This window comes from Stigmatopora argus, chromosome 17, assembly GCF_051989625.1.
Source record: "Stigmatopora argus isolate UIUO_Sarg chromosome 17, RoL_Sarg_1.0, whole genome shotgun sequence".
NCBI lineage: Eukaryota > Metazoa > Chordata > Actinopteri > Syngnathiformes > Syngnathidae > Stigmatopora > Stigmatopora argus.
The window spans coordinates 12,701,213-12,726,320 of NC_135403.1; the positions used below are offsets into that span (position 1 = coordinate 12,701,213).

Genomic DNA, 25,108 nt, shown 5'->3' on the forward strand with positions numbered 1-25,108 from the left:
ATAAAGTGGGCAGGATTTTATTTTGAAAACTTCCTGTGGCGGAGGTGAAATCGGGTTTACGTAACGACGAGGCAAGGAAAAATAGACGCTTAAAAATATAAACATTGTATTTTGTCATTAAACCCCTATAATGATCTTTTTTATGGAAGATAAACTTTAAAATAAAAAAACAATAAACGTTCTTTGTCGTCAATGCCACTTGAGCGCATTAATTAATTTGTGAGGTTTGATTTATTAAATAAAGGGACAGTACATATTAATTAACATATACATATTCACGTTAATGAACATATATATATATAAATATGTACGATTATAGCCTAATGTTACGTTGTTTACTTTTACTCGGCTTTTTGCCCGTGACAACAATGAGTGACAATTATCTCCTCCAATCAAGTGACAAGACGTGCCTACGTAGGCCAATGAAATGCGAAAGACAAGACACCCCGGAAGAAAACAATTGCCTCACCAAATCCTCCAATCAAATAAGAGAAAGCGAAAACTCCAGCCAATGATTTCACTTGTCAACTCGACGAACCTTTAGCAATAGCCTCTCTCTTCAACGTAGTGGCTGTCATCAAAGACTCGTTAGCTTTTTCGCTTTTGATCCAGATTTGGAAAATAAGAGCCTTTTTGGAAAGCAGTCTATCTTCCCAGGCAAGGCCCGTGTTTTTTTTTGGTCTACTGTAAATTTATATTCACTCGACGAAAGCCTGCACCCATTGCTAGAGTTTAGCATAGATGCTAAGTGTAGCGCAGCCGTCGCATAACGCTGACGTTGCAGAGGGTCGGCTCTTTTCGGGGAGCTACTGTTAGCCTCACGGTCGATTTCCATTAAAATCTGACTGTCATGGGCGAAGTGGAGTTGTCGTGCCGGGCGTACATCAAAATGTACCTGCACGCTAGCCACTTCCCCCGGTGCAGCGTCAACGGGCTGCTGTTGTCCTCCACGTCCAAAGGGGGCGCTGTTTGCGTGACTGACTGCGTGCCCCTGCTTCACTCGCACCTGTCCTTGGCACCTGTTACCCAACTGGCCCTCACCCAGGTGAGACAAAGTTCACTTTTAGACACAAACACTTCTTTTCTCTTGTATTGTAAAAATATATATATATATATTTTCTAGGTAGACGTGTGGTGTTCGCAGACGCAGCAGAGGATTGTGGGATACTACCAAGCCAACGCATCCGTGTCGGACAGCAGGTTAAATTAGTCATGAAACAAACTGTGTATAATTTTTACAATTTTTTGTTTTTGTTTTTTTTGTAAAGCCCTACGCAAGGAGCCCTGAAAATTGCAGACAAGATTGCCGAACAGTGCGATGGCGCCATTTTGCTCATGGTTGGTATGATGAAAACAAACTGAATCATCACTCAGATTAATTCCAATATTTTTCCATTTTTTTCCTCCCCAGCTGGACGGGAGCAAAATGTCCCCGGACTAACGCGTCCCTCCCATCGTGATGTACGAGCGCAAAGACTCGAGATGGACCCTCAAAGACAAGCACACGTAAGACCCTCTCGGCACCCCCGCGGACGATATACCCAACTTGAAAAAACGTTTCTCCGTTTAGAATCATGCTGCGGCAGTGGGAGGACACCCGCGCCATCGCCAGCCAGATGCTGGAGTCCGGCGACCAATCCCGCTTGGTGGATTTCGACAGCCACCTGGATGACATCACTAAAGACTGGACCAATCAGAAGCTCAACGCCAAGATCGCCGAGCTAGCGTCGCCCGCTAACGGCAATATCTAGGTGAAAAAAAAAAGACTAAAAAGACTTGAATTAGAGTTCAGAAACGTGTTTTGCTCCAGTTACATAACATAAATTTTGAAATGTAGTACTTACACCAGCCACCGTGTAATAATTGGTTGCCATTGACATCTACAGTTGTCAATGGCGGTAACCAAGTTAATTGTAATATTTACTTTTGTGTTTACACCTGTGACGTTAGCTGCTACTGGAGTTGCACCGATTACAACACCTAACACCTGATAATGTTGCAGTTTTTTTTTTAAATATACATTTCTATAAGAGTAAATGACTGTGTCTAATTCATTTGAAGTAATACGATTGGCAGCTAGGGGGCGGATTAAAACACTGGTTACTTTACAGCGACTGAACAAACAGTCATTGCATAATGTCTTTTCAGTTCATGGCAAAAGCATTAAAAATAAAGCTGTCCTTGCTTGTACCTTGGCGGCCATGTTGGTAGGGGCAAGGTTAAAGCATCGACGTTAAGAAGAAGTTATTACTAGCACATTTCTTCTACTCTCGATACAAACAAGGTCATTTTAGTACTCGGTGCAACATTAGTGGCGTTTAAATGCTCTTGTGTCCTAAAACGTTCATATTTGCAATGTCGCTATTAAAAGTCCAACATGCAAATCTACTAAAGCGTTATGTGTAAAAATGCAGTTTTTTATATCTCATTCTTAAGTGCAAATAGGTTTTGAAAAGAAAAGTGACATCAGTGGGATTTGGGGAAAGATGGCGGCCCGCCGCGATTTCCCTCAAGGCGTCGGCGCCTGCTCCTGACTGGGCACAGCCACAAGGTCGAGCGTGATCTCGTCCAACGGAGACTGGATCACGTTGAGCGAGGGGAAAATGGGACGAGCGCTTTCTACTTGCTCCTGCGCCCACGGAAGCGTCACCTGAAAAACGGACGCAAAATGTCTCAGGTTTTTTTTTTTTTTTTGCTGGTGGAAGAGGAAGGTGAGAAATGTGAGGTTTGAGTACCAGGACGACGATGAATTTTTTGGACAGATCTTCAGAGCTGCTTAGTTTTTCGCCAAAGCAAAGCGTCAGGGTGCATTGTGGCGGCTCGCCGCCATTTTGACGGAAGCTCTCAAGTTCTGGGTGAATAAAATCAGACAAACAAAGACAAACAAGAAAAAAAATCCATTATCTACATAGGATATGGGTCTCAAACTTTCCATTATTACGTCCATGAAAATGCACCCACTTTGTGGCATTTTTGATCAAATGAAATAGAAATAGTTTTTTTCAGAATTTTAACATAAAGGGTGAATGTAACCCAAACCCCATAATAATAGGGTACACGGTCGATTGGTCGCCGGTCTTTTGGTCAACCCGGAAGGTAAGTGATAATGACCATTGAAATGGTTGCTCAAATTCCCTAAATACAAACTGCCAATGACTATTTAGTCATACTTAATGCCCTAGTAATTATTAGGCTAAAGAAAAGCTCCAAATTTCCCGGACTTTTATTGTTTTTTTGTTGGAGAACTTGTTAAGACCCTGACTGACGTAGTTTCTTAAAGGGACAGCGCATGTACATACAAACTTATACACTCATGTCGGCTCAGTGAAACTGCTCATGGCCATTGTTGGCTTTTATTCATGCGTAGACATGTTGTTTTACCTTGATTGGTCGCCGGTTGTCGTGGTCCGGGCGACCAAAAGGCCGGCGACCAATCGACCGCACACGAATACTAGAGAATGTTTGTCGTTTATCCTTTAATATTAGGTTAAAGATAAAAAAAACAAAAAACACTGACCTTCCTTAAAGGCGTCTTTGTCGAAGAGCTGGACGGGCTCGGCGCCCCGGTCCATTTTGTGGAACCCCGAAGAGGACCCCAGTGGCCCCGTCCAGTAGACATGGCCCTGACAGAAACGCTTCCCGTAGACGCCCCGCGACGTGCACGTCAACACCACGCCCTTCTCCATGAAAGCCAGCAGAGAGAGGAGCAATTCGGGCGCGTCTTCCGAGGGCGGCGGCAGGTGGACGCGCGGGAAGAAAGCATCGGGGGCCGGCGTGGGCGGCACGAGCGAGGATGGCGGCGCGTACAGGATGCGCATGTTGGGGCCCTTGATCAGCCGCTTCAGCACTTGCTTGCCCAAATAATGCACTGACACCAACAACGAGTCGCCATCTGAGCAAAAATTAAAAAATATTATTATGATTATCATCATCATAGCCATCATTATTATTATTCATAAATATTAGGAATATTCACTGTCTATTTACATTTCAAATACATGGTGAATGTTTTTTTTCTATTTAAAGTCATGTTTTTATTGCATTTTATTTCTAAAAAGTTGAATTTGTGACACATAAAAGTGCTATATCATATTTCACCCAGGCCAGGCATTACTTTTAATTTGAAGTGTCATAACAATTTTGACAGAAATGTATCAACACATTTTCCGGAAAAATCGCTGCCCAAATTTCACCAATGATACTAAAAATGCATAAAAGTGCAGTAGCAGTTTGTCACCTTCAGGGGGCGGCGTAAAACTCTCCTCAATGCGGACATCCAGTAGAATATCTTTAAACGCTGCAAAGAAAATCAACAATTTAGGCGCAGAACTCTGTCGGGCATAGCATATTTATTAAAATATCCATAACTTACGTGCTTCCTGTACTTCAGCGTCTGTCTGGAGGAATTTTGGCAGGTTATTTTCACGTGCTTCCTCTTCGTTCACGTGCTAAAAAAAGAATGAAAATGTGAAAAAATGCTTCTAATTTTCCCCCTTTTTTACTTATTTATTTTTGCCTCACCGGCTCCACTTCATCCGTCTTCATCCGCTTGACCCGAACCACATCCCCATCGTCTGCGTTTTCGCGTTTGCACTTTCTGCCGCGTTTGGCGCCTCCTTTGCGCTGGGGCGTCTCCACGTCTGCGCGAAAACGTGACAACGGCGTGAGAAGGAGGAGTTTCGCGGAAACACCGAGCGAAAGAAAGCGTCTTCTCGCCTTGGTCCTCGGACGGCACGAGCCGGTAAACTTTGTAGGGTTCCGAGATGTCCATCTGGGCACGCTCCACAACTTCGCTAAACTCGGAGCTCTTGTTGAGGGCGCAGCGTAAACGCGTCTTCCAAGTGGCCGGGTTCTTGTCGTCCATGTTGCCTTTAAATTCCGCCCACGCCTGAAGACCACAAAAGAGGGAAAATTGGCAAGCTGAATCACAGAATGAAATGAATGATTGAATGGTGTCCACCTTAAAGATGGCGGCGTCCTCGTCCTTCCGGAAGTCCTGCTTTCCGGCGTGTTTCCACGGGATGCGGAACATGGTTTTGGATTCATCCTCCCACCTCAGACCGGCATATTTACCACTGCTCACCTGTCAATTTTGGCCGTAATTTGTAAACAACTGCCTTTGGTGGTCATCAATGGTGAATAGGTTAATTTTTAATGTGTGTTTTTTTTTTTAAACAAGACAAATGTAACAGCTGCCGATAAAGTTCCATGAAGTGTTTTTTTTTTTCATCTGTAGTCAAAGTAGACCAAAAGTTTATAAAATGCAAAAGAATTAAAGACTCTGAATGGCGTTTCACAATAGTTTAAAAAAATGTTAGTAGCCAAGAAACTGTGAAAAAAGTCAACAACAAAAAAATTCTTCCAAAATGGCAGACACCAAAACAGAAAATTTAGGTTGGTGCACTGTTCATTTGAAACAAAAAGATGCTTTCCTACTATTTCATGATGTTTTGATACAAAAACTAATGTTTTAATTCTTGCTTGGAACTGTGTTGAAGTGAATTGTGATCTTCAACTAAATGTTATTGATGTTTCTCAACAACATTTAGTTGAAGATCAAAAATCACTTTTCCAAGCAAGAATTAAAACATTAGTTTTTGTATCAAAACATCATTAAATAGTAGGAAAGCATCTTTTTGTTTCAAATGAACAGTGAACCAACCTAAATTTTCCCTCAAAATGCAGAGCACGAATTGTGACAAAAATCGCTAGTATAGTACGTGCAACATGCAATAACAAAATTACGCTACGTTTACGACGCTCGTTTTTCACACATCACATCCGGATCGTAAGAGGTCTCACACACCTGTTCTACCATCCAGGTTCGAAGTTTACGGGTGCATCTCGCTTTCACGTTGCTCATGTCTCCCGAAGTGGCAACTGGAAAGCGAAAATTAAATCAAACAGACAAAAATAAAAAAAAATAAACCGACACAATCACTTGGTCATTGATATTAAAAAAATCCAATTGTCAGTAAACGCCCCTTCGATATGGAGTCAGCCATTGAACTTGTCGTTTAACTGAGGTAAAATGTTCGAAATAAGGTCTGCCGTAAGAATTAGGAAACAAGTTCATGTTCAGTTCACCTCAAAGACTGACGCTGCTCCAGTTTGCCTTTCGTGTTTTCTTCCTTGCAAGCTAGTTGTTGTATGCAGGCGAGAACAGGAACGCATTTTTCAGACACCGCCTTCCCTTCTTATAAACCACGTGACTGAGGAGAAAAATAGGATGACCCCCAGAGGGCGACAGATGACGAAAACCATCCTCCCCCTGCTGTGAATTAAAATGGGTTTACCACTAGTAGACGTCCAATCCATTTTAAACTGGGAGGGTGGCAGTTGAAGAACAATGAACTTTCATTTAGGGAATGAAATCATTAATGAGATAGATAACATAGTTTGCTTTTAATTGCACTGAATAGATAGTACACGAATACATTATACTACATACTTTTTCTTGTCTTCCATTCCACTTCATTCGAAACGGTATAGTAATAGAAGTATTAGTAGTAGTAGTAATAGTAATATTGTGCAAAATTGAAGTATTTGATGCTTTATAACCGACATGATTCCAGATTAAGTTGCGTGCAGCTGTTGTGTGGCGCTCCTGACAACTTTTTCACCCAGAGGAACCTCCATTAGTTTCTGTAAAAAATATAAAAAATAAAATTTAAAAAAATCTGGGACGTCAAAAAAGCCACTGCAGAAGCTTTCTTTTTCTCAAGTGAGTCATGTTTCGTGCCACGGTGTCCAAATTTTCCAGATGAATGCAAGATGTGTCATCGACCAACAAATAAAAGTGTGGTAATTAACTGGGAGTTAATCTTTACAATGCTGCGATAAGGGCGGAACTACATTATAAACGGGTAATTAAATGCAAGTTAACCTTTGGAGGAGAAATGACGTTTCTCTGCTAGTCAATGAAAATAGGAGTTACACTTTAAATGGCATGCTAAATTCAAGCTTTTAGCTAGCACGCTAATTGTTATATAATGGGAATGAATGGTCAGGACCGGCATTCGGTACCCACAAGTCATAGCGTCACCTTAAGCAGACGTGCGTGGTAGGCATTCTCGTCCTCGTCGGCGGGCATCCTCTGCACGTCCACGCGGTACCTTTCGCAAGCCCGGATCAAGTTGGGGGTGTCGTACAGAGGGGCGGGGTCCAGCGAGTGGGCGTTGATCAGACTGACCAAGTACTCTCTGTAGTGTTTACTGCAAAAACAACAACAACAAATTTCACCAGAGAACAAAACGAAAGGTGTGGAGTAAAAAAAATAGGTGAAGGAATAACTTTTGTGTATAAAGAATTTACTGATTTTATCTTTTAAGCCTAAAATGTTTAAATTACAATTTGCTGAATGCTGAGCAGCCATTTTGGCTCCCTGAAAATACTAGTGGAAGCCATTTTGGCTCCCTAAAAATACCAGTGGAAGCCATTTTGGCTCCCTAAAAATACTAGTGTGAGGCATTTTGGCTCCCTGAAAATACAAGTGGAAGCCATTTTGGTTCCCTGAAAATACTAGTGTGAGGCATTTTGGACGACTAAAAATACTAGTGAGGCATTTTGGACGACTAAAAATACTAGTGAGGCATTTTGGCTCCCTGAAAATACGAGTGGAAGCCATTTTGGCTCCCTAAAAATACTAGTGTGAGGCATTTTGGCTCCCTGAAAATACTAGTGGAAGCCATTTTGGCTCCCTGAAAATACAAGTGTAAGCCATTTTGGCTCCCTGAAAATACTAGTGGAAGCCATTTTGGCTCCATGAAAATACTAGTGGAAGCCTTTTTGGCTCCCTGAAAATACTTGCGGGAGCCATTTTGGCACAATGGAATTTATTCGAGTATCTAGGCAATGCTACGTCAAAGTGCCGCTAACTTTGTACTCACTCGCACAGTCCAGCCTGGCCCGCCTGCGTGGGGACGCCGCACGGCGAGTCGGCATTACCCACTTCGTCTTTCTGCTCCATCACGCCGCAAGCGTCAGCCCGCGGTCCTTCGGGAGCTTCCGTGTTGAAGTCCACGCCGCTCCTCTGGAAGAGAGGGAAACGCTAGCGGGCGTTCGCGTTTCGGGGCGTCGGAAGGTCGTACTTTTAGAAGCGCCTGCAGTCTCTCGGGCTCCCAGTCTCGGAGGTAGAAGAGACAGTCGCGCGGGTGGTGAGCGTGGAGGCCCGGGAAGTCGCACAGTTCCGTTCGGCAGCCCGTCTACGTTCGCAAAAATGCATCGGTTAGCGTCATTTTTAGACCACAAAGACAGAAAACGACAGTTTTCGGGTCACATTTGTGGTGTGCGGCAAAAACACAAGTGCACCTTCATTATGAAAACTAGGGTACAAATTTTTCACAGATTCTATGTTTCCAAAAAAGAGGGAAATTTCCTAAAATGAATATGGTGGCAATTTTTAATCTTTTTTTAAATGACGGCAAAAATAAGTTCTGGATAAAGGTTGTTGTTTTTTTAATGGCGTTTTCTGAAATGGCAAGAAGTGTGAGGAGGCAAAAAAATGGAAAAATAAAATGTGCACTTCCTCTGGCCAACGCGCACGCTCCCACCTACGCCGCCACGGAGCTTGAAGCGGATGGCGTGCGGTTTTGCACCCTCACCGTGTAGTAGGGGTTATTGCAGCCGCTGCAGAACTGATAACGGCACTGAGTGCAGCTGAAGTGCATGCAGCCGCCTTTGGTCAGCGCGTACTGGAAGCGGCAGTGAGGGCAAGCTGCAACAAAAATTTAAAATTGACGTCACGTTCAAAAGGAGGATTTTTTTGGGTTATTTTTAGCCACTCAACTGATGCCGTTGTCCATCAAGTAGCCGGCCAGACCCTGGCGCTGGTACTCGGGGTCGTTGTCTCGCTTCCACTGCTGAAATTGCTCGCAGGACAAATCCTGGTGCTGAGACTCCCACTAGAACACAGGCGGTTGTCCACAATGATAACATTTGAATTAAGACGTTTTTTTGGGCCTGTTCAAAATGAAAATTAACCATTTTTACAAACCGCTTTCTTGCACTTAGCGCAGAAGCTCTTGTGGCACGTCAGGCACGTCACTTTCATCTGGTCGCCTTCGTTGATGAAGCCGTAGCCGCACTATAAAAAACACAAAGAGTCCATTTTGGCTAACACGCTAATTATTGCCTGAAGTCACCATGTTATTTTTTGATTGGAGAAAGATAAAATGGAAAAACAGGAAATTTCATAGGGGGGGGAAAAACACGACGGCTAAACTCAGACATACAAAAAAATGGTTTTAAATGTTCGATAAACACTTTTGTTAAATGAGTAAATGTAAAATGTAATGATAAGTACAATTAAATATATTCCAAAATAAGAGATTTAAAAAAAAAAAAGATAAATGTGAATAATTATTCTTACTTTGAATATTGGAGAAAAAAAATCTCAAAAAAATACCACATCAAAAACTAATTTTGTCAATTCAAACGAGTTTATCCCGAGTAGGCGTCCAATCGAGTCGAAAGGGTCAGGATGGCAGCAAAGGAACGTTGGCTTTATTTACAACTCCTTTTCTTTTTCTGACTCTTTACTGATAAGTCGTTGCTATCTTAGGTCAAACTCCACCTAATTCCTATTCATGGGCTGCCACCCTGCCGCTTCAGATGGATTGGACGCCCATGGCGACCCGATTGTCGTCAACTTACGTGGCAGCACCACAGGAAATTGGGATCCTTCCTGAGCGTGTGATCTCGGAGCTTTTTGTGGAAGAGCTCGTAGACGTCCGCTTCCAAACATTCCCGCAGCTGGCGAGAGGAAACACGGCAAACGCGGCGCCCGAGGGTCAGCCGGTCACTTTCGATTTCACTTTCCCGACCGGACGGACGGACGCACCTGGATGTCCAGCGTGGAGAAATAACCGTTGAGGTGCTCGGGGTCATTGATGTCGGGTTTTTGGCAAACGGGGCAAACCATGTCCCAGATGTGCTTGTCGCGTACGGCGATGGTGAAGTGCTGCGTGAAACACTCCAGGCAAACCGAGCACTCGCATGACGTCAGAGATTGCATCTGAGGGGAAAGAGAAAAGACGACCGCTACAAAAAATAAGCATGAAAATGCACTTTTCGTGAGGAAGGATTTGGAAATTGTGGTTAAAATGGAATCAAAACAAAATGATCTGCCACTCATTTTTGCACTATTTCATGCAAATATTAATAGAAAACCTGTGTATTATGGAGTCATTCTACTAAAAAGGCAAGGAGTGTAAAAAAATTAATGAAAATCAAGTACGCATAGGTTGGCGGAAAAAGTAGCGGCTTATAGTCCAAGTATTACGGTATAATATAGGAATTTTTGATGGTGACTTTTGCAAGTAATGCAAAAAAACTATTTTAAATGGAAAGAATGATTTCAAGACACATCTTGGGTAAAAAAATAAAAAAAATCATTCTACTAAAAAGGCAAGCAGTATAAAAAAATGAATGAACATCAAGTATAGATATAAAAAGTAGCGGCTTATAGTCCAATATAGGAATTTTTGATGGTGACTTTTGCATGTAATGCAAAAAAACCATTTGAAATGGAGAGAATGATTTCAAGATACATCTTGGGTAAAAAAAAAAAAAAATCATAAGACATAAGTATAAAAAAAAAAAGTTAAAAGCCTAAAAAAAACATGAAAAAAAGCCTAGTGTGGCCATGTGAATTTTTTTGGATTGGTGGACCCAACACGACGAAAGGTCGCGGCGCGACTACCTTTCGACGAGGGAAGACGCCAAAGCAGCACGGGCACTCGTTGTTGAGGACGCGTCGGATGAAGTCGCGGTCGTGCGACTCCCGCACGGCCTGCACCACATCGTCCAGCGAATACGTAACATCGGGCTCCCGCAGCAGCGACAGCGTCAGCTCGCAGCGCCCCCAGCTGGGCAGTTTGTGGAGCGCCAGCAGACGACGGCAAAGCCGCTGCGGGGCGGAAACGGCCGACGTCAACCGGGGCCGCGGCGACCCGTGGCGGTGCTCACCTCTTTGTCGGGGTGGTCGGGGTCCAGGGGGGTCTCGGGCCGGTCGCTCCAGATGCCCACGTGGAAGATGTCCAGCAGGGGGCGCTGCAAGAGGGAAAGGGCACCCTTGACTTGGCCGCCGCTTTGCCGCAGGGCCTCCTCGCATTGGCGGGGGTCCCTGAAGCCCAGAGAGTGGAGCTCCGTCATCTAAAGACACAACGTTAGACATTTTTAACTTTAATTTCCTTTTTTTTTTTTTTACGCCAGCTCGTGCATTTTTCTTAATGTCGTCATTGGGTTCATTTCAAACAGTATGTAATTTAACGTTGGCGTCATATTTTCCATAAATGTGCTCGTATCTCAAAGCTCAGGGGTGGCCAAAGTCCGCCGAAGCTGAAATTGAGGAATTTTCAGCTTTGAATTAGCATTTAAGGGGGCTCGTACTCCCACGTGGGTTTATCTCTCAAGGTCGGCGTGTTCTCCTTTCTCACGGAAACCCGACACGTTTTCAAAACAAAAATGAAAAACATCTGTCATGTCCTGCTTTGGTGATTGGTGTCTTAAGGAAGTGCACCTAAAGTTCAAAAGTGGGGAAAAAAAGGCTAGAGCAGTCGTAAAAAACACTTTTGGACGGTCTCCACTCGTTGTAGTATGTTTTTTTTTTAACCTGATCCAAGTACAGAGGTCATCCGTGTCCTCCTCTCATTCGCAATAAGTGGCTATAATGGAAGATTTGGATAGACGGACGGATCCATTTCCTACCTTCAACTTGCGATCCCGCAGCACCCGCGCGACGGCCCGCTCGGCGTCGCCCCCGGTGGCCAACCAGGCCAACTTGGCCTCGGCCCTGGTCGACGCCAGGCCTCGGTCACCGGCGTCCAAGGACGACGCCGCGGCGCAGATTTCGTCCAGTAGGTGGGGCAGTTCGGCGGCGTGCCAACGGTACGGGTCGGTATTGCCGCCGCAGAAGCGTAACGCGGCGTAGACCTCCTCCGGGCTGATGCCGCGCTTCTCGGCTTCCTGTTACGGACGACACATTGGGTCTTCAAGATGGTCAAATTTCAACATTCACACAACCTTATTATTTTTCAAATAATATTGGAGCCCGCTATATATATTATTTTAAATGTTAGAGCATGAAACCTGTTATCTAAATGCTTATATTAGAAGTTATTCTTTTTTTCTTACCTCCTTTTGTAATACAGACCAACACGTAATGCTAAATTATATTTAACAAACGCCCAAAAGTGAACATAAGTTATTTTATTTGCTATAATGGCCTATCTTGTATTTTTTTTAAGTCCATACATAACATATCGGTTATCCTATTATATATTTACTGATTGACATATTTAACTGTTTCAAAACCTACTTTGATTTCCTGAATGAGCTTGAGGCCGTCTTCCCTCATGCGTTCCTGCCTCCTCACATTCGAGAAGGTTCTGGTTTTGGGCCGCGGGGGTGCCGGAGCCAGGTCTTTCGGGGGGCCAGAGCTTTTCGAAGGAGGCGGGGACGCGCCGGGTGCTTTGCGGCACATTTCACAAGCCACCGTGGATGAGGGGTTGACAAAAGTGCAGAACTGACAGTCCCACGTTGGCTGAGAAAAAACATCAACAGGTTAATAATCAATGCACGATTGTTCAAAATTGTATAAATTCTGCAAATATGGCCTTTGTAAATGAGAGAAAAATGTCAATTTTGAAATGCGAGCCACCTCCGCTCCAGCGCCGGAACCCGAGCCAGAAACCCCGGCGGCCACGGAAGGGGGAGGAGCCAGACGGGGGCGATCGCACACCACGCATAGGACACTGCTGCCTTGATTGATGACCGTGCAGCTCTTACACTGCCACTCTGCTCACAGTAGAAACAAATTCCTTAAATTCTGACTTTTACTTTGAAAAGCGACCTCAAGGCGGCGAACTCACCCGTGTTGGATGGCGTGCCACTACAGCGGCACGCGGCGCAGAGCGAATCTTGCGCCCCGTTGACGGCGGCGCAGAAAGTGCACGTCCACGCCGCCGCCGCAGAAGAAGAAGCGCTGAAAACCAAATGACTGATGAGTTACATTTACTTGTGCTACTGTAGGGCAAGTACTTTGAGTATAATGATCTTAAAACATACACAATTTTGGTCACGTGACCATTCGTACCTGTTGACCTTGGCGTTCTCCAATGGCATCCGGCTGTGACCTTTCCGGCTCGGGTGCGAGTGGAAGAGGTCGTTGCACTTGCGGCACAAATCTTGCGCGCAAGTGGCGCATCGGGTGTGCGCGCCCGATATGCCGCAGATGCAACACATTTCTTAACATACACAGACACAAAAATAATATGAATTTAATCATAGATACAGTTTAGATTACAATTTCAATTTTAATTACAAAGGAAATACTAGTCATTACAGTCGTACCTCTACTTACGAAATCAATTGGTTCCAGAATTTTTTTCAGAACTTTTTGTAAGTAGAGCAGCACATAAGAAAATTATTTAATAAAATATTAAAATGAATAACATGTATGCAAAAACATTCTTTTTTTGGTCGGGGGTTGGACGGTCATTTGCATAATCAAAGGGCAACCAGAAAATCTCGTAAGTAGAGGTAAGATAGTATGTTTGAAGAAATATGGTTTATTTACATTTTTAAAAAGGAAAGATTTTGTTATTTTTTTTACATTTAGAACTAAAATGTATATATTTTTAATTCAAAAAACGGTTTCATAAAAAAAAAAATCAAAGATACTATAGTCTCTCCATATGTATCTTATTCCTTTGAATGGTTGCATAAAGTGCAGGCCGCCATTTTGACACCCGTGTTTGAAATGAACATAAACTCTAAAACAAGGGTGTCAGACTTGGGTTGGTTCGTGGGCCGCTTTAACGTCAACTTGATTTCACGTGGGCCGCTGTTGTTTACCGAGCTGGGGACAAGTTGGAAATTCACACGAGCTGCCATTGACGCAGATAGAAGTCTAAATTCACTTAACGTGAAAAGTATGTCACATATTTCATAATACACACACCTCTTTTTCATGGATAAAATAGTCCGTGGTGCTTTTATACGTTATTAACTCAAGCGCTATTTTTGCACATTTTTTTCAATAATATAAAAGCTAATCCTATTATAATCACTTAAAACAGGGGTGGGCCAAAGTAAACAAAGTAAAGAAAAGGGCCACAGTGCTTTGCTTCCAACTTCTAAAAAGGAGACTGGCTTTCCACAATATTGCCGTCGCACACGTCCAATTAGCAGATTGCCATCAGGTGCTTCTCGCAGCCCAACCCCCGTTGCGTCAACTGTGTCTGTGCTGAGTGGCTTAGACCCTGAATTGTAACTTTTGCGGGGGAGGTTGGCTCTTGAAAAATACTAGAGGAGGAAAAAAAATGCTAGCACCCCTGCTCTCTCTATAGCAAGGGTGTCAGACTCGGGTTGGTTCACGGGCCGCTTTAACGTCAACTTGATTTCACGTGGGCCGGACCATTTTAGATATAATATTTAGATGTTTTTGTTTTTAAATGGATTAAAAGAACTGGATTAAAAGCCCTGAATATTCACTTTTTATAGATCTAAAACAATGTTTATTTTAGCTTTTTTTATATATTTTTAGATTTTACAAAATGATTTTTGAACTAAAAACACAGAAAAAATGGATTAAAAAATGACAATGATTGATTTAAAAGGGGGAAAATCAGGAAATTTAACATACATCTATACTCCTAATTTTAATTTGATCCTAAAACAGAAAGTCGGCACTCACAATTTACTTTCTCGGGCCACACAAAATGATGCGGCGGGCCAGATTTGGCCCCCGGGCTGCCACTTTTGACACATGAGCTCTAAAAATTAGCGCGTAAGCTAGCGTACCTGCTGCCGTTTTGGGTTCACGTTGGTGATGGCTCCTGGTCGGGTGGCGGTGGAAGAGGTCGTCGCACGACCCGCAGAAAGACTGCCCGTCGCACGAAGAGCAGACGACCGTGGCCGAGTCGCCGCACAGATTGCACTGATCCGCCGCTGCGAGCGAGAAGGCGGGGTTTCAGTGGCGTCCACCAAATTTCGACCAATAGTCACACATTCTTACTTGATAAAACGGAGGGATTGTTTGGCCCCGATCTCGTAGCTTGAAATTCCGCCGGTAATTTGGGTTTGGGAAGCACCTTGGGAGGCAAGCGCTTTCGTCCGGACTCCGCCTCTCGCGCCGAGATGGCGACGTCGTCCGTCGTGGTAAAATCCTGCTGTGGCTGGGGAAAAAAAATGTACTTGTTCACACATAATTGGCGAGAATGCAAATTTATTCACGTACCTTCCAGATGTTGAACTGTGGGATGTAATCTTTGAAAATGTCCGGGTGAGGATGCGTACCCTAAAAACGAGTTGATGAGTTGGTAAACTCACGAGGATAAGGAAAGACTGCTTGGCGAGGGATCAGACCTTGATGAGCGCGTCGATCTCCGTACGCAACGTCATTACTTCCAGCGTCACGGCGGCGACTTTTTCCCGGTCGGGCTGCGCCACGTCATCGGGGAAGCTGAGGCCGTCCGACTGCTGCTGGGTGTAGCCGTAAAGGAAGAGCACTTGCCGGCCGCCCTGAGCGATGACATGTTCACCGTCATGACTCATGAGGGGGCTACGTCGGGTGGATGGGGGTTTGGGGTCTCAAACCCGAGCTTTGGGGGCCGAGAGCATTTTGCCACCACTTATATTTTCATAGTGTGTATGCGACAAGAGGACAACTAGCATAGCTCATGCTAATGTTAGTTTTGAATCTGTTAGCCGAATGTAAAGTCGTTAGCTGAAGTGAATCATTTAGAGAGCTAAAATTATTCAAATCCTCATTTTCTCTCCCTCAAATTCTCTCCTAATATTTTATTTAAATATAAAAAAGGGCAGATATAACAAATATTCACTTTCTTTCTTAATTTTTTTTTTTGACTACAATAACAAAAAGGAAAAGTGAATATTCTCTAATAGTCTTATTTTCAACAGAAATATTTTTTTTAAATCATTTTTTATCATTATGACATTCCTCAAATTTAAAAAAACAGCAAGTTAATGCGCACAATTTACACCCAAAATAATGTGGCTAGCCTCGAGGGTTTGAGTTTGATACCTCTGACCTTAAAGATTGCGCTATTTTTTTTTAATATGTAAAACTGTTCGGTGGGATTTTTCACGTGGCTCGCACAGATTCAATCTGGAGTTTGAGACCCCTGATTTACATCCACGCAAAACTAGCATTATCGCTTACCTGGATGGAGTCCACCGTAGCCCTGAAAACGGTATTGGCGTGCTTGACGCTTCGCCAGAATTTCGGCCTCAGAGGACTGGTGAGGTTGCAACCGTATTTTTCCAGGATCCCCAAGGCCTTGACTAAACGAGTCAATGACTCCAGCACCTAACGGGAAGAAAATAACGTTCAAAAATGAGAAAAGGAAGCCCCCCGAAGGCTTATCGGGTTGCGCTGTTGACCTGGGCTTTGTTGTCGCCTGACACGTTGTCCTTCAACATGGTGCCCACCATCAGGTGACGGTACTTCTGGGACAGCGGGAGAGGGAGGTCGGCCAGCAGCTGGACGTCGGGTTTTAGGTTGTGAATCACCCCGGAGGTGAGCAAGGCCTCGCCTCTCTTCCTCGCCTCTTCCATTTGGATAGCTGTTGACAATGATAACATGGTCTTGATGAAAAGGTCATAAAAAAGGATGGATTTGGACCATTTCGAGCAGGTCTCTAAATTAATCGAATATTTGACGATTAATCGTGGCAGGCCTAGTTAGCATGCTGTAAGAAACCATAACTACGATCTGGGTTCAATTTATTTATTTATTTTGACAGCCTTTTATCATAAGGTTGACATTTAACTATGTGCTGACGCGTTTTAGTGTGTTCTATTATTTTGCTAGGAAGTAATATTTGTTAGCAAACAGTTGTCAAAGTTAGCACTAGCGGGGACTTTGAACTAAAAACGCCGGAGACTTCACTGAAAAACAAAGTGTCAGGGGAAGTCCAAACCGGACGAGCATGTCTCGTCAGTAAACATAACATTTGAAAAATGTAAGCGACGAAATCATTTTTCTCTTTTAAGTCCGTAAAATACTTGTAATTCCAAGTCGAACGTCGACGTTGTAAAAAGTACATTGTGAGTAGACTAAAACAAGAATTGTTACAGATTGTACAGTCAAAGTCTACGTTCACTTTTCTTTGAAATTGACAACAGAGTGCTCAAAAACATAAACTTGAACAATAATCATTTTTTAAATTGCGAAAACGTTGACTTACTGTTTGTTTTTCTACTCACCTTGATTTGATTGACTGGCGCTTAAAGCAGCACAAAGGCGGAAGTGTGTCTGATACTGCACTTTCGGTAATGTTCTGTATTTTCGCAGTAAGTTATCTGCAAACTGTTATTTTATACCTAACGTAATATTTATGTTTTAGCATTAAAAAAATAATTCACCAAATAAGACCCAAAGAAGATCATGTATTGAAAAAGAGTCAATGGCTTAAACTATAGATTCATCGAACGATATTTGGAGCTATTGTAGTGAAGGTTTAAGCGGAAGTGATGTCACTCAGTCCAAACCGAAAGCATACGAAAATCGATGAGGAAATTAAACAAAAATATACATTTTGTCCTTTTGTTTACCACTTAAAGATTTTGTTGGCGTAGTTCCTGGGTAAAAATAAAGTTTATTGCCTATCATTAGCCTCGAAAATGCAGCGAAGGTAGTTTTCTAACTGAACAAAAGAATCTAATTTACACAAACTTTAGAACATTTTCTGCAGAGAAGTTGCCCATGTTCTAAAAATTAGTGGAAACCTTTTTTTAAGCTGCCCCGAACGAAAAAATATCAATAAAACACTTTAGTTTTTGCTGCATTCATTTTTGTGCGTACTTGACAATGTTACACTTATTTCCAAAACATTTTTTTTTTACAAAAAAAATCTCTTCATGTCCAAAGAGCAAAAAGAGTCAACAATAAACTCCAAAATAAAAGAAAAACACTCCAATCGCCCTAAACATCTGGACCTTCTCCACCTGGAATGAGCTGTAGAAAAAAAATATGATTAATTGCCACCATTTAGCAAGATTAAAGAAAATAAACGGTCACATTAAACAGTTAGTAACCATTGTAATGTTGTTGCCGTTGAGAAGAATCTGGTCTAGCTTGGTTATCCTGCGACCTTCTGGTGTTATTTCACTAAAACATAGGGGGGGGAAGTTCATTAACCAAAATCACACTGAGGATTTATTAATATATTTGACAAAAAAAAAACTTACAACTCTGTCACATCCTCGAGCACCATATCTTAAAAAAAAAGTTCAGGAATCTGCACGACAACAGGCAATCTGACAAAATTAGCACACCATTTCGATTCTTAGGATACTGACAAAGTCGTCGAAGCCCAAAAGAGTTCCGACGATTTCTTTATCCGTCTTCATGACAATGTGGATGCGGGAACCGATGCACTTGTCCACGAGCTCTGAAACAATGAATCGATAAGTGATAAATCATAACTACATTAACATCCATATTGATGTAAAAGGATAAAAGGATCTCTATATATCATTATTGAACATATATATTTTTTCAATAACGATAAACCTAACACTTTAAAATTACATTTTACTTTTATAAATAACATTCTACTTAAATTCTACGTTAAAAATGAGTTATCCAGGACTATCATTTAAATTTTGTGTTTCATGAATGGACCTGGACTTTATTTATTTATTTTTTTAACACTTACGTTGATCTGTCAATGCAACTCATTCAAATAGGTCTCTAATATGTATTTTAATGAAATATTCTTACATAAATACTCACTCTCGTAAATAAAACTTAAAAATAATGACAGATTTTGTCATAGAATTCAAATGCCAAAAGCACGCGTTCGAGGAGCGATGCTTACAGTTATTGTAAAAGTTGGCAAACTCCTAATAACGTGAACTTGGTAAAGGTATTACGTTTTTCTTCCTCAATACGCAATAATATGAGTATAATGTAAAATAAATAGCTTCAATTGTACAAACCCAACGGGAGCAATTGTGAAGGATTCGTGGCTTGAGTTGCCGCCATGTTTGATGTTAGCTTTCAGGGAAAAGCAATGGAGTTAAGAAAGGGAGAAACCAGTCTAAAGTAGTCGAACCCACTGTCGTCGATGACGTTTTTATTTAGTTGAATCTGAAAATAGATTCCTATCATGAGCGTGCACTTAAACGAGAGTAAGGACAGTGCGAATATTGAATAATTTCTACCGATTTATACCACGTCACACCGGATTTTAGATTGGCTAATATATGACGTCATTGTTTAAATCCGAAGAGTAATAAAAGCATGTTAAGAGCGTTCCAATTCCGTTGCAGTCCGTCGTTTAGGTCTAAAATATGGGGTTTCAACGCTAATGAACTAAATTAAACACCTAAATATCACTAAATGTGATTAAATATTACCGTAAAGTTTGAAATAAAGTCATAATAAATGTGAATTCCTTTTATTTTAGTTTAAGCCTGCGTTGAAGTTACGCGTGCGAAAGCGGAAATGTTTGGTAGGAACTCTCTCACTCATTTCCCTCCTCTTGCTCGTTCTGGCCAGGCGGAAGTGAAACGCAATCGTGCGGTATCGTACCTGTTGTGTTGTTTGACTGCCGAGGGGCTGCTGCGTTGACGCCCGCGAGTTCGAGTCCCCAGATGGAGCCACGGGACAAGGACGTATCGCCGGGAGCGGTGCTCCACATCGTGGTGGTCGGCTTCCACCACAAAAAGGGCTGCCAGGTGGGTCGACGCAGTTAGCAACATGCTAAAGGCTACCTATGTCCACATGAAAGAAGGGGGCGGAGGGGGAGATGAAGATGATGATGATGCATCAGCTGTTTTCGCTGACGTAACATTTCCAGCTGTTGGAATTGTTGTCGCACAAAAGACACGCAGCAACATTTAGGTGGCAAAGTATGGTTTTAAGACAGGTTCAAATTTGTATTGTGATGTTTTTATTTTTTCACTTTAACAAGAATTTTGGGAGTGTTTACTTTCCATTGTTGCTTTTGTTGCATCGTCTAATTGTGTTTTGATTGAGGGTGTTAAGTAAACCTGTTCTGCAAATAAAACCTGGCAGGCAGCCATTTTGCGTCAGACAAAAGAACAAACATTGATATTATACAACAAGCTTTTTAAACTAATTTCCCCCCATTGAATGCAATGGACCTCAAATGGATTTGACCAGAATTTTTAAAAATACTAATTAATGACTTCACCAATTTTTGTAAACATGTTACAACCATAACAGGGGTCAATTTTGGAACAAATATGATTTATTTTTTTAATATCACCAGGTGGAATTTTCCTACCCGCCACTGATGCCCCAAGAGGGTCACGATAGCAACATGCTACCTGAAGAATGGAAGTACCTCCCCTTTTTGGCGCTCCCCGACGGAGCACACAACTTCCAAGAAGGTACGACCCACATAAAACCCGCACAAAATCACCCGTGTTGACAATTTTTCACCCCCAGACACCGTGTACTTCCACCTCCCGCCACTAGGCGGCGACACCAAGTGCGTGTACGGGGTGTCGTGCTACCGGCAAATTGAAGCCAAGGTAAGGTAAAGCGGCAAAGTGGTGACGTGGCGAAATTGACGGGTGTTTTGACATTTTTTTGGGGTGTCAATTTCCCGTCCGTAGGCGCTAAAGGTCCGACAAGCCGACGTCACGCGTGAAACGGTGCAGAAAAGCGTCTGTGTGCTCAGCCGCGTGGTGAGGACAAAAAGCGGGTTGTCGCGATACGTGCTAATGAGGCATCGCAAAACTTTCTTTCTAAAAATTAAAAAATATATATATATTTTAAATTTTCAGCCTTTGTTTGGACTTCTCCAAGCCAAGCTGCAGCTGATCACGCACGCTTACTTCGAGGAGAAGGATTTTTCGCAGATCTCCATTTTGAAGGTAAGCGAACGTTCCCGAATTTTCGCCGCCGACGGGACTCACCCGTTTTTTTTCTCCCCGAGGAACTCTACGAGCACGTGAACGGCTCGCTGAGGGGTTCCGCCCTGGACGGGTCGCAGGTTTTTCTCGGTAGGTGGTCCGGGCGTCGGGACCATCCTTGCCGGTTCTTCGGAGTCCAGCTGGTGGTGTTTTTTTGTTTTGGCAGGGTTGTCGCCGCGAGATCTTATCCTGCACATTCGACAAAAGGTAAGAAGATCAAAAATATGGCATTATTTGTCAAAAGGTTTTTTTATTTTTATTTTTTTTAAATGTCAAAGTATGGCACAAGTCGATGGCTGCTTTTGGCAGGGTTAGATTTCCAATATATTTGAACTGGGAGGGGCAAATAAACAGAATGTTTAAAATTAAATTGAAAAAAAATCTAAGAAGAACCCGAATTTTTTTTTTTAATGTCACAATGTCTACTCTTTTCCCCCTTTAGTTTTTTGGGGAAATATTTGGATTTTTTTTAAAGAATATTTACTGTTTTTCTTTTTTAATTCAAATGCAAACAAGAAGGAAATATTATTTTTCACCTTGTTATGAAAGAAAAAAAATACCGCTTATTTTCTATGGAGAGGCTCAAAAAAAGAATTTGGATTAATTTAAATTATCTATAAATGATCTAGGGACAATCAGAAATTGTGCAACCATGTGACCAAAACCTGTTTTTTCACCTGGACAGGTTCTCATCCTCTTCAAGCTCATTTTGCTGGAGAAAAAGGTATCGGTCAAAAAAGGCCAAGGTCTTGGCGCTTACCCGCGTTCCTCACCGCCAACTGCCGCCCCCTCGCAGGTCCTCTTCTACATCTCCCCCGTCAGCAGACTGGTGGGAACGCTGATGAGCGTCCTGTCCTTGTTCCCGGGTAAGCACCGCCCGCCATCCACGGCTTCTCCGCGGGAGACGCCCCCCCCGTTTTATCGCGGCGTTGGTCGCAGGTATGCTGGAGCACGGCCTGGCCGACTCCTCCCGCTACCGCCCGGGGAGCGGCGAGGCGTCGGACGAGGGGGTCCCCAAGGCGCCGGCCGAGGGGGACGGCGCGGACCCCGAGCCCACGTCCCGGGAGTCGTCGGAGAGCGACTGGGAGACGTTGGACCCCGGCGTGCTGGAGGAAGGGAACGGGACGGACGGCTGTGCCGGAACGGGCGCCGGAACGGGCGCGCCCATCACGGCGCAGCCGCTCGGAAGCCAGGGCGGCCTCACGCAGGGACTCCTGTCGGGCCTGGAGGAAGATCAGTACGGCATGCCGCTCGCCATTTTCACCAAGGTGAGTCAACGGGCGGACGGGGTGCGGGAAAGGGCGTTCTAGCGCGTGTGGGTCGATTGGTCGCCGGCCTTTTGGTCGGCCAGACCGCGAGGTGGACGGCAAATACAAATCTCTTGGTTGTGGTTTTTCAGGGTTACCTGTGTCTCCCGTACATGGCCCTGCAACAGCACCACCTCCTGTCAGACGTGTCGGTGCGCGGCTTCGTGGCGGGCGCCACCAACGTCCTCTTCCGCCAGCAGCGGCACCTGAGCGACGCCCTGGTGGAGGTGGAGGAAGGCGGCGTGCAGGTCCACGACGGCGAGCTGCGCAAGGTCCTGAGCCTCACCACGGCCGACCTGCGCTTCGCCGATCACCTCCTCAAGCACGTGACGGACAACCGCGACGACGTCTTCCTGGACGGGACGGGCTGGGAGGGCGGCGACGAGTGGATCCGGGCGCAGTTCGCGCTCTACCTCCACGCCTTGTTGGCGTCCTGCTCAGACAAAGGTGAGAAAGGTCGCCGCGGGGCCTTGCCGAGCGCCCATTCCCGTCGACGTTCTTTCTCCGTCGGCAGACCACGAGAGACTGCTGTCCGACTACGGCGCCCCCTTCGTGGCCGCGTGGAAAGGGACACACAACTACCGGCTGTGGAACGGCAACAAGCACGCCGGGATGGCCGCCGTCGCGCCGGGGTAGCGTTTCGCCAATTTGACGTGGATCAAATTTCCCCATTTCCCATCATGCTTTTCCTTCCGGCACGCAGGCACCCTTTCCAAGGACAGTACAGCGTGGCCGACGTCAAGCTCCGCCTCTCGCAGTGAGTCCACCGCCGTCCACTCAAATGAGCTTGTCGCAAGCGGACGGACATCCGATGTATATTACATTTCCTGATTTTCCCCCTTTTAAATCAATAATTTTTTTTAATCAATTGTTTTTAGTTCAAAAATCATTTTGTAAAATCTAAAAAATATATATAAAAAAGCTAAAATAAACATTGTTATAGATCTATAAAAACTGAATATTCAGGGCTTTTAATCCAGTGCTTTTAATCCATTTATTAAAAATATCTAAATATTATATCTAAAATGGTCCGATGTATATTAGATTTCCCGATTTTCCCCCTTTTAAATCAATCATTGTCATTTTTTAAATCAATTTTTCTGTGTTTTTAGTTCAAAAATCATTTTGTAAAATCTAAAAATATATTTAAAAAAGCTCGAATAAACATTGTTTTAGATCTATCAAAAACGGAATATGCAGGGCTTTTAACCCATTTACAAAAACAAAAAAAAATCTAAATATTATATCTAAAATGGTCCGACCCACGTGAAATCAAGTTGACGTTAAAGCGGCCCGCGAACCAACCCGAGTCTGACACCCTTGCTATAGAGAGAGCAGGGGCGCCAGCATTTTTTTCCTCCTCTAGTATTTTTCAAGAGCCAACCTCCCCCGCAAAAGTTACAATTCAGGGTCTAAGCCACCCAGCCCAGACGGAGTTGACGCAACGGGGGTTGGGCTGCGAGAAGCACCTGATTGCAATCCGCTAATTGGACGTGTGCGACGGCAATATTGTGGAAAGCGAGTCTCCTTTTTAGAAGTTGGAAGCAAGGCACTGTGGTCCTTTTCTTTACTTTGCCCACCCCTGTTTTAAGTGATTATAATAGGATTAGCTTTTATATTATTGAAAAAAACGTGCAAAAATAGCAAATGAGTTAATAACGTATAAAAGCACCACGGACAATTTTATCCATGAAAAAGAGGTGTGTGTGTATTATGAAATGTTTGACATACTTTTCACGTTGAGTGGATTTGGACATCTATCTCCGTCAATGGCAGCTTGTGTGAATTTCCAACTTGTCTCCAGCTCGGTAAACAACAGCGACCGGGGGAAGAAGATCGGCAACGCCATGATGACCACCAGCAGGAGCGTGGTGCAAACCAGCAAGGCTGTCGGTAAGAAGACAAAAATAATAATAATTAATTTAAAAAAACATTTACAAAAAAAAAAGAAGGAATATTGATTACATTCCAATTTTTGAAGGCCGTCCCCCAATTTGTGCACTCAGGTCAGTCGGTGGGCGGAGCCTTAACCAGCGCCAAGTCGGCCATGTCGTCCTGGTTCTCCACTTTGGCCCAACCGGGCGAGACCGTGGCTCAGGCTGACCCTTGACCCCGCCCCCTAACCACTTCAGACTTTGAACCAGAAGGGGGCGTTGTCGATTTCGCTGCCCCATTCGGCGCTTGCCGGACGACGTTGGTGCGGTTGCCATGGTAACGGGGACCTCCCACCGGGGGGCGTTTTAATCGAATGGGGATTTTAAGCGGGTGCCGTTACCACGACAACCATATTGGTTTGTTTGTGATTTGATTGATTTGCTTTTACCTGCTCGTGACCTTTGACCTTTGTCTACCTTTTATCCATTTTATTTATTTGTGGTGGATGAAATTAAGGAATATATGTTTGTGTTTTGTCTGTGCACTGGAGAAGTGCTAATGTTAGCATTATCTTGGGGGGGAAAAGTGATATCAATTCATTGAGTTCCATTGACGCCAATAGATGTCCAAGTCGTTTTGGATGGCTGTGGTTGTCAGGCTAAATACATTTTTTAAAGGAAATACAAAGTAATGTTTTATCACGTTTAAACGGCAATTTTTTTCCAAAATAAAAGTTTTTTAATTCTGATAAATTAATGTTTTGAGTCAAGTGCTGCATAAAAGAAACTTGTTTGCTTCCCCCCAAAATAAAATTACTTTTTCGTCTATTACCGTCAATGATTGGCCACAATATTTGCACGTCATGTGGAGGAATATGCATCTTTTTTTTTTAATCTGACATTTTCGTTTGAAAAAGTATGCTCGAAACAGACTATTTTTTGTCCTAGCTGTAAAAAAGAACTATATTGCTGTATTAAAAAAGTCTAAATCTTCAAGTGGGTCTTCTATCG

At 43.5% G+C, this 25,108-nt stretch overlaps 5 protein-coding genes across 6 annotated transcripts; 2 read left to right on the forward strand and 3 right to left on the reverse strand.

Moving 5' to 3' along the window:
- The first annotated feature begins 473 nt into the window (after positions 1-473).
- On the forward strand, positions 474-2,393 carry emc9 (ER membrane protein complex subunit 9). Its single transcript, XM_077623753.1, is given in 5 exon segments — positions 474-1,045; positions 1,124-1,200; positions 1,269-1,338; positions 1,412-1,506; positions 1,571-2,393. Coding segments are annotated over 5 exon segments (618 nt in total). The 5' UTR covers positions 474-850; the 3' UTR covers positions 1,752-2,393.
- On the reverse strand, positions 1,782-6,259 carry irf9 (interferon regulatory factor 9). The gene is made up of 10 exons (XM_077623751.1): positions 6,088-6,259; positions 5,807-5,880; positions 4,961-5,083; positions 4,717-4,888; positions 4,522-4,640; positions 4,373-4,448; positions 4,238-4,297; positions 3,518-3,892; positions 2,736-2,851; positions 1,782-2,650 (listed from the first exon to the last, which is right to left on the reverse strand). Exons 2-10 carry the CDS (start codon positions 5,861-5,863, stop codon positions 2,510-2,512), a joined length of 1,239 nt encoding a protein of 412 aa, XP_077479877.1. The 5' UTR covers positions 5,864-5,880; positions 6,088-6,259; the 3' UTR covers positions 1,782-2,509.
- A 127-nt stretch (positions 6,260-6,386) lies between these two features.
- Positions 6,387-16,607, reverse strand: LOC144092133 (E3 ubiquitin-protein ligase RNF31-like). Its single transcript, XM_077624922.1, has 22 exons — positions 16,408-16,607; positions 16,187-16,333; positions 15,370-15,525; positions 15,242-15,301; positions 15,020-15,179; positions 14,806-14,952; positions 13,097-13,247; positions 12,873-12,985; positions 12,662-12,798; positions 12,320-12,544; positions 11,710-11,967; positions 10,969-11,154; positions 10,703-10,909; positions 9,842-10,015; positions 9,655-9,753; positions 8,996-9,085; positions 8,789-8,903; positions 8,604-8,716; positions 8,091-8,204; positions 7,890-8,032; positions 7,046-7,214; positions 6,387-6,645 (listed from the first exon to the last, which is right to left on the reverse strand). Exons 1-22 carry the CDS (start codon positions 16,579-16,581, stop codon positions 6,577-6,579), a joined length of 3,207 nt encoding a protein of 1,068 aa, XP_077481048.1. The 5' UTR covers positions 16,582-16,607; the 3' UTR covers positions 6,387-6,576.
- A 1,190-nt stretch (positions 16,608-17,797) lies between these two features.
- Positions 17,798-19,746, reverse strand: lsm5 (LSM5 homolog, U6 small nuclear RNA and mRNA degradation associated). Of its 2 annotated transcripts, none has more exons than XM_077623755.1 (5): positions 19,565-19,746; positions 18,324-18,419; positions 18,217-18,244; positions 18,064-18,136; positions 17,798-17,983 (listed from the first exon to the last, which is right to left on the reverse strand). In XM_077623755.1, the coding sequence occupies exons 1-5, from the start codon at positions 19,671-19,673 to the stop codon at positions 17,951-17,953; spliced, it is 339 nt and encodes a 112-aa protein (XP_077479881.1). In that variant the 5' UTR covers positions 19,674-19,746; the 3' UTR covers positions 17,798-17,950. The 2 variants fall into 2 exon arrangements, with proteins under 2 accessions (XP_077479881.1, XP_077479882.1); XM_077623756.1 differs by lacking the exon at positions 19,565-19,746 and adding an exon at positions 18,970-19,135.
- Positions 19,510-24,527, forward strand: avl9 (AVL9 homolog (S. cerevisiase)). The gene is made up of 15 exons (XM_077623750.1): positions 19,510-19,710; positions 20,268-20,388; positions 20,447-20,532; positions 20,617-20,688; positions 20,788-20,877; positions 20,940-21,006; positions 21,083-21,123; positions 21,602-21,640; positions 21,713-21,782; positions 21,856-22,184; positions 22,316-22,670; positions 22,738-22,855; positions 22,927-22,980; positions 24,028-24,116; positions 24,230-24,527. Exons 1-15 carry the CDS (start codon positions 19,627-19,629, stop codon positions 24,331-24,333), a joined length of 1,719 nt encoding a protein of 572 aa, XP_077479876.1. The 5' UTR covers positions 19,510-19,626; the 3' UTR covers positions 24,334-24,527.
- The last annotated feature ends 581 nt before the right edge of the window (positions 24,528-25,108 follow it).

Excerpts from the sequence above, each read along its gene's own strand:
- avl9 (XM_077623750.1), top strand. The coding sequence starts at position 19,627 with ATGGAGCCACGGGACAAGGACGTATCGCCGGGAGCGGTGCTCCACATC. Across the intron at positions 21,124-21,601 it reads TCCTGCACATTCGACAAAAG|GTTCTCATCCTCTTCAAGCT; the intron begins GTAAGAAGATCA and ends TCACCTGGACAG. Across the intron at positions 22,185-22,315 it reads CGCTCGCCATTTTCACCAAG|GGTTACCTGTGTCTCCCGTA; the intron begins GTGAGTCAACGG and ends GTGGTTTTTCAG.
- irf9 (XM_077623751.1), bottom strand. The coding sequence starts at position 5,863 with ATGAGCAACGTGAAAGCGAGATGCACCCGTAAACTTCGAACCTGGATG. Across the intron at positions 4,889-4,960 it reads AGGACGCCGCCATCTTTAAG|GCGTGGGCGGAATTTAAAGG; the intron begins GTGGACACCATT and ends TGTGGTCTTCAG. Across the intron at positions 4,449-4,521 it reads AGACGGATGAAGTGGAGCCG|CACGTGAACGAAGAGGAAGC; the intron begins GTGAGGCAAAAA and ends TTCTTTTTTTAG.
- lsm5 (XM_077623755.1), bottom strand. The coding sequence starts at position 19,673 with ATGTGGAGCACCGCTCCCGGCGATACGTCCTTGTCCCGTGGCTCCATC. Across the intron at positions 18,137-18,216 it reads CTCGAGGATGTGACAGAGTT|TGAAATAACACCAGAAGGTC; the intron begins GTAAGTTTTTTT and ends CCTATGTTTTAG. Across the intron at positions 17,984-18,063 it reads ACGGCAACAACATTACAATG|CTCATTCCAGGTGGAGAAGG; the intron begins GTTACTAACTGT and ends TTTTTTCTACAG.
- LOC144092133 (XM_077624922.1), bottom strand. The coding sequence starts at position 16,581 with ATGGAAGAGGCGAGGAAGAGAGGCGAGGCCTTGCTCACCTCCGGGGTG. Across the intron at positions 11,155-11,709 it reads TGCGGGATCGCAAGTTGAAG|ATGACGGAGCTCCACTCTCT; the intron begins GTAGGAAATGGA and ends TTGTGTCTTTAG. Across the intron at positions 9,086-9,654 it reads ATTTCCTGTGGTGCTGCCAC|TGCGGCTACGGCTTCATCAA; the intron begins GTAAGTTGACGA and ends TGTTTTTTATAG.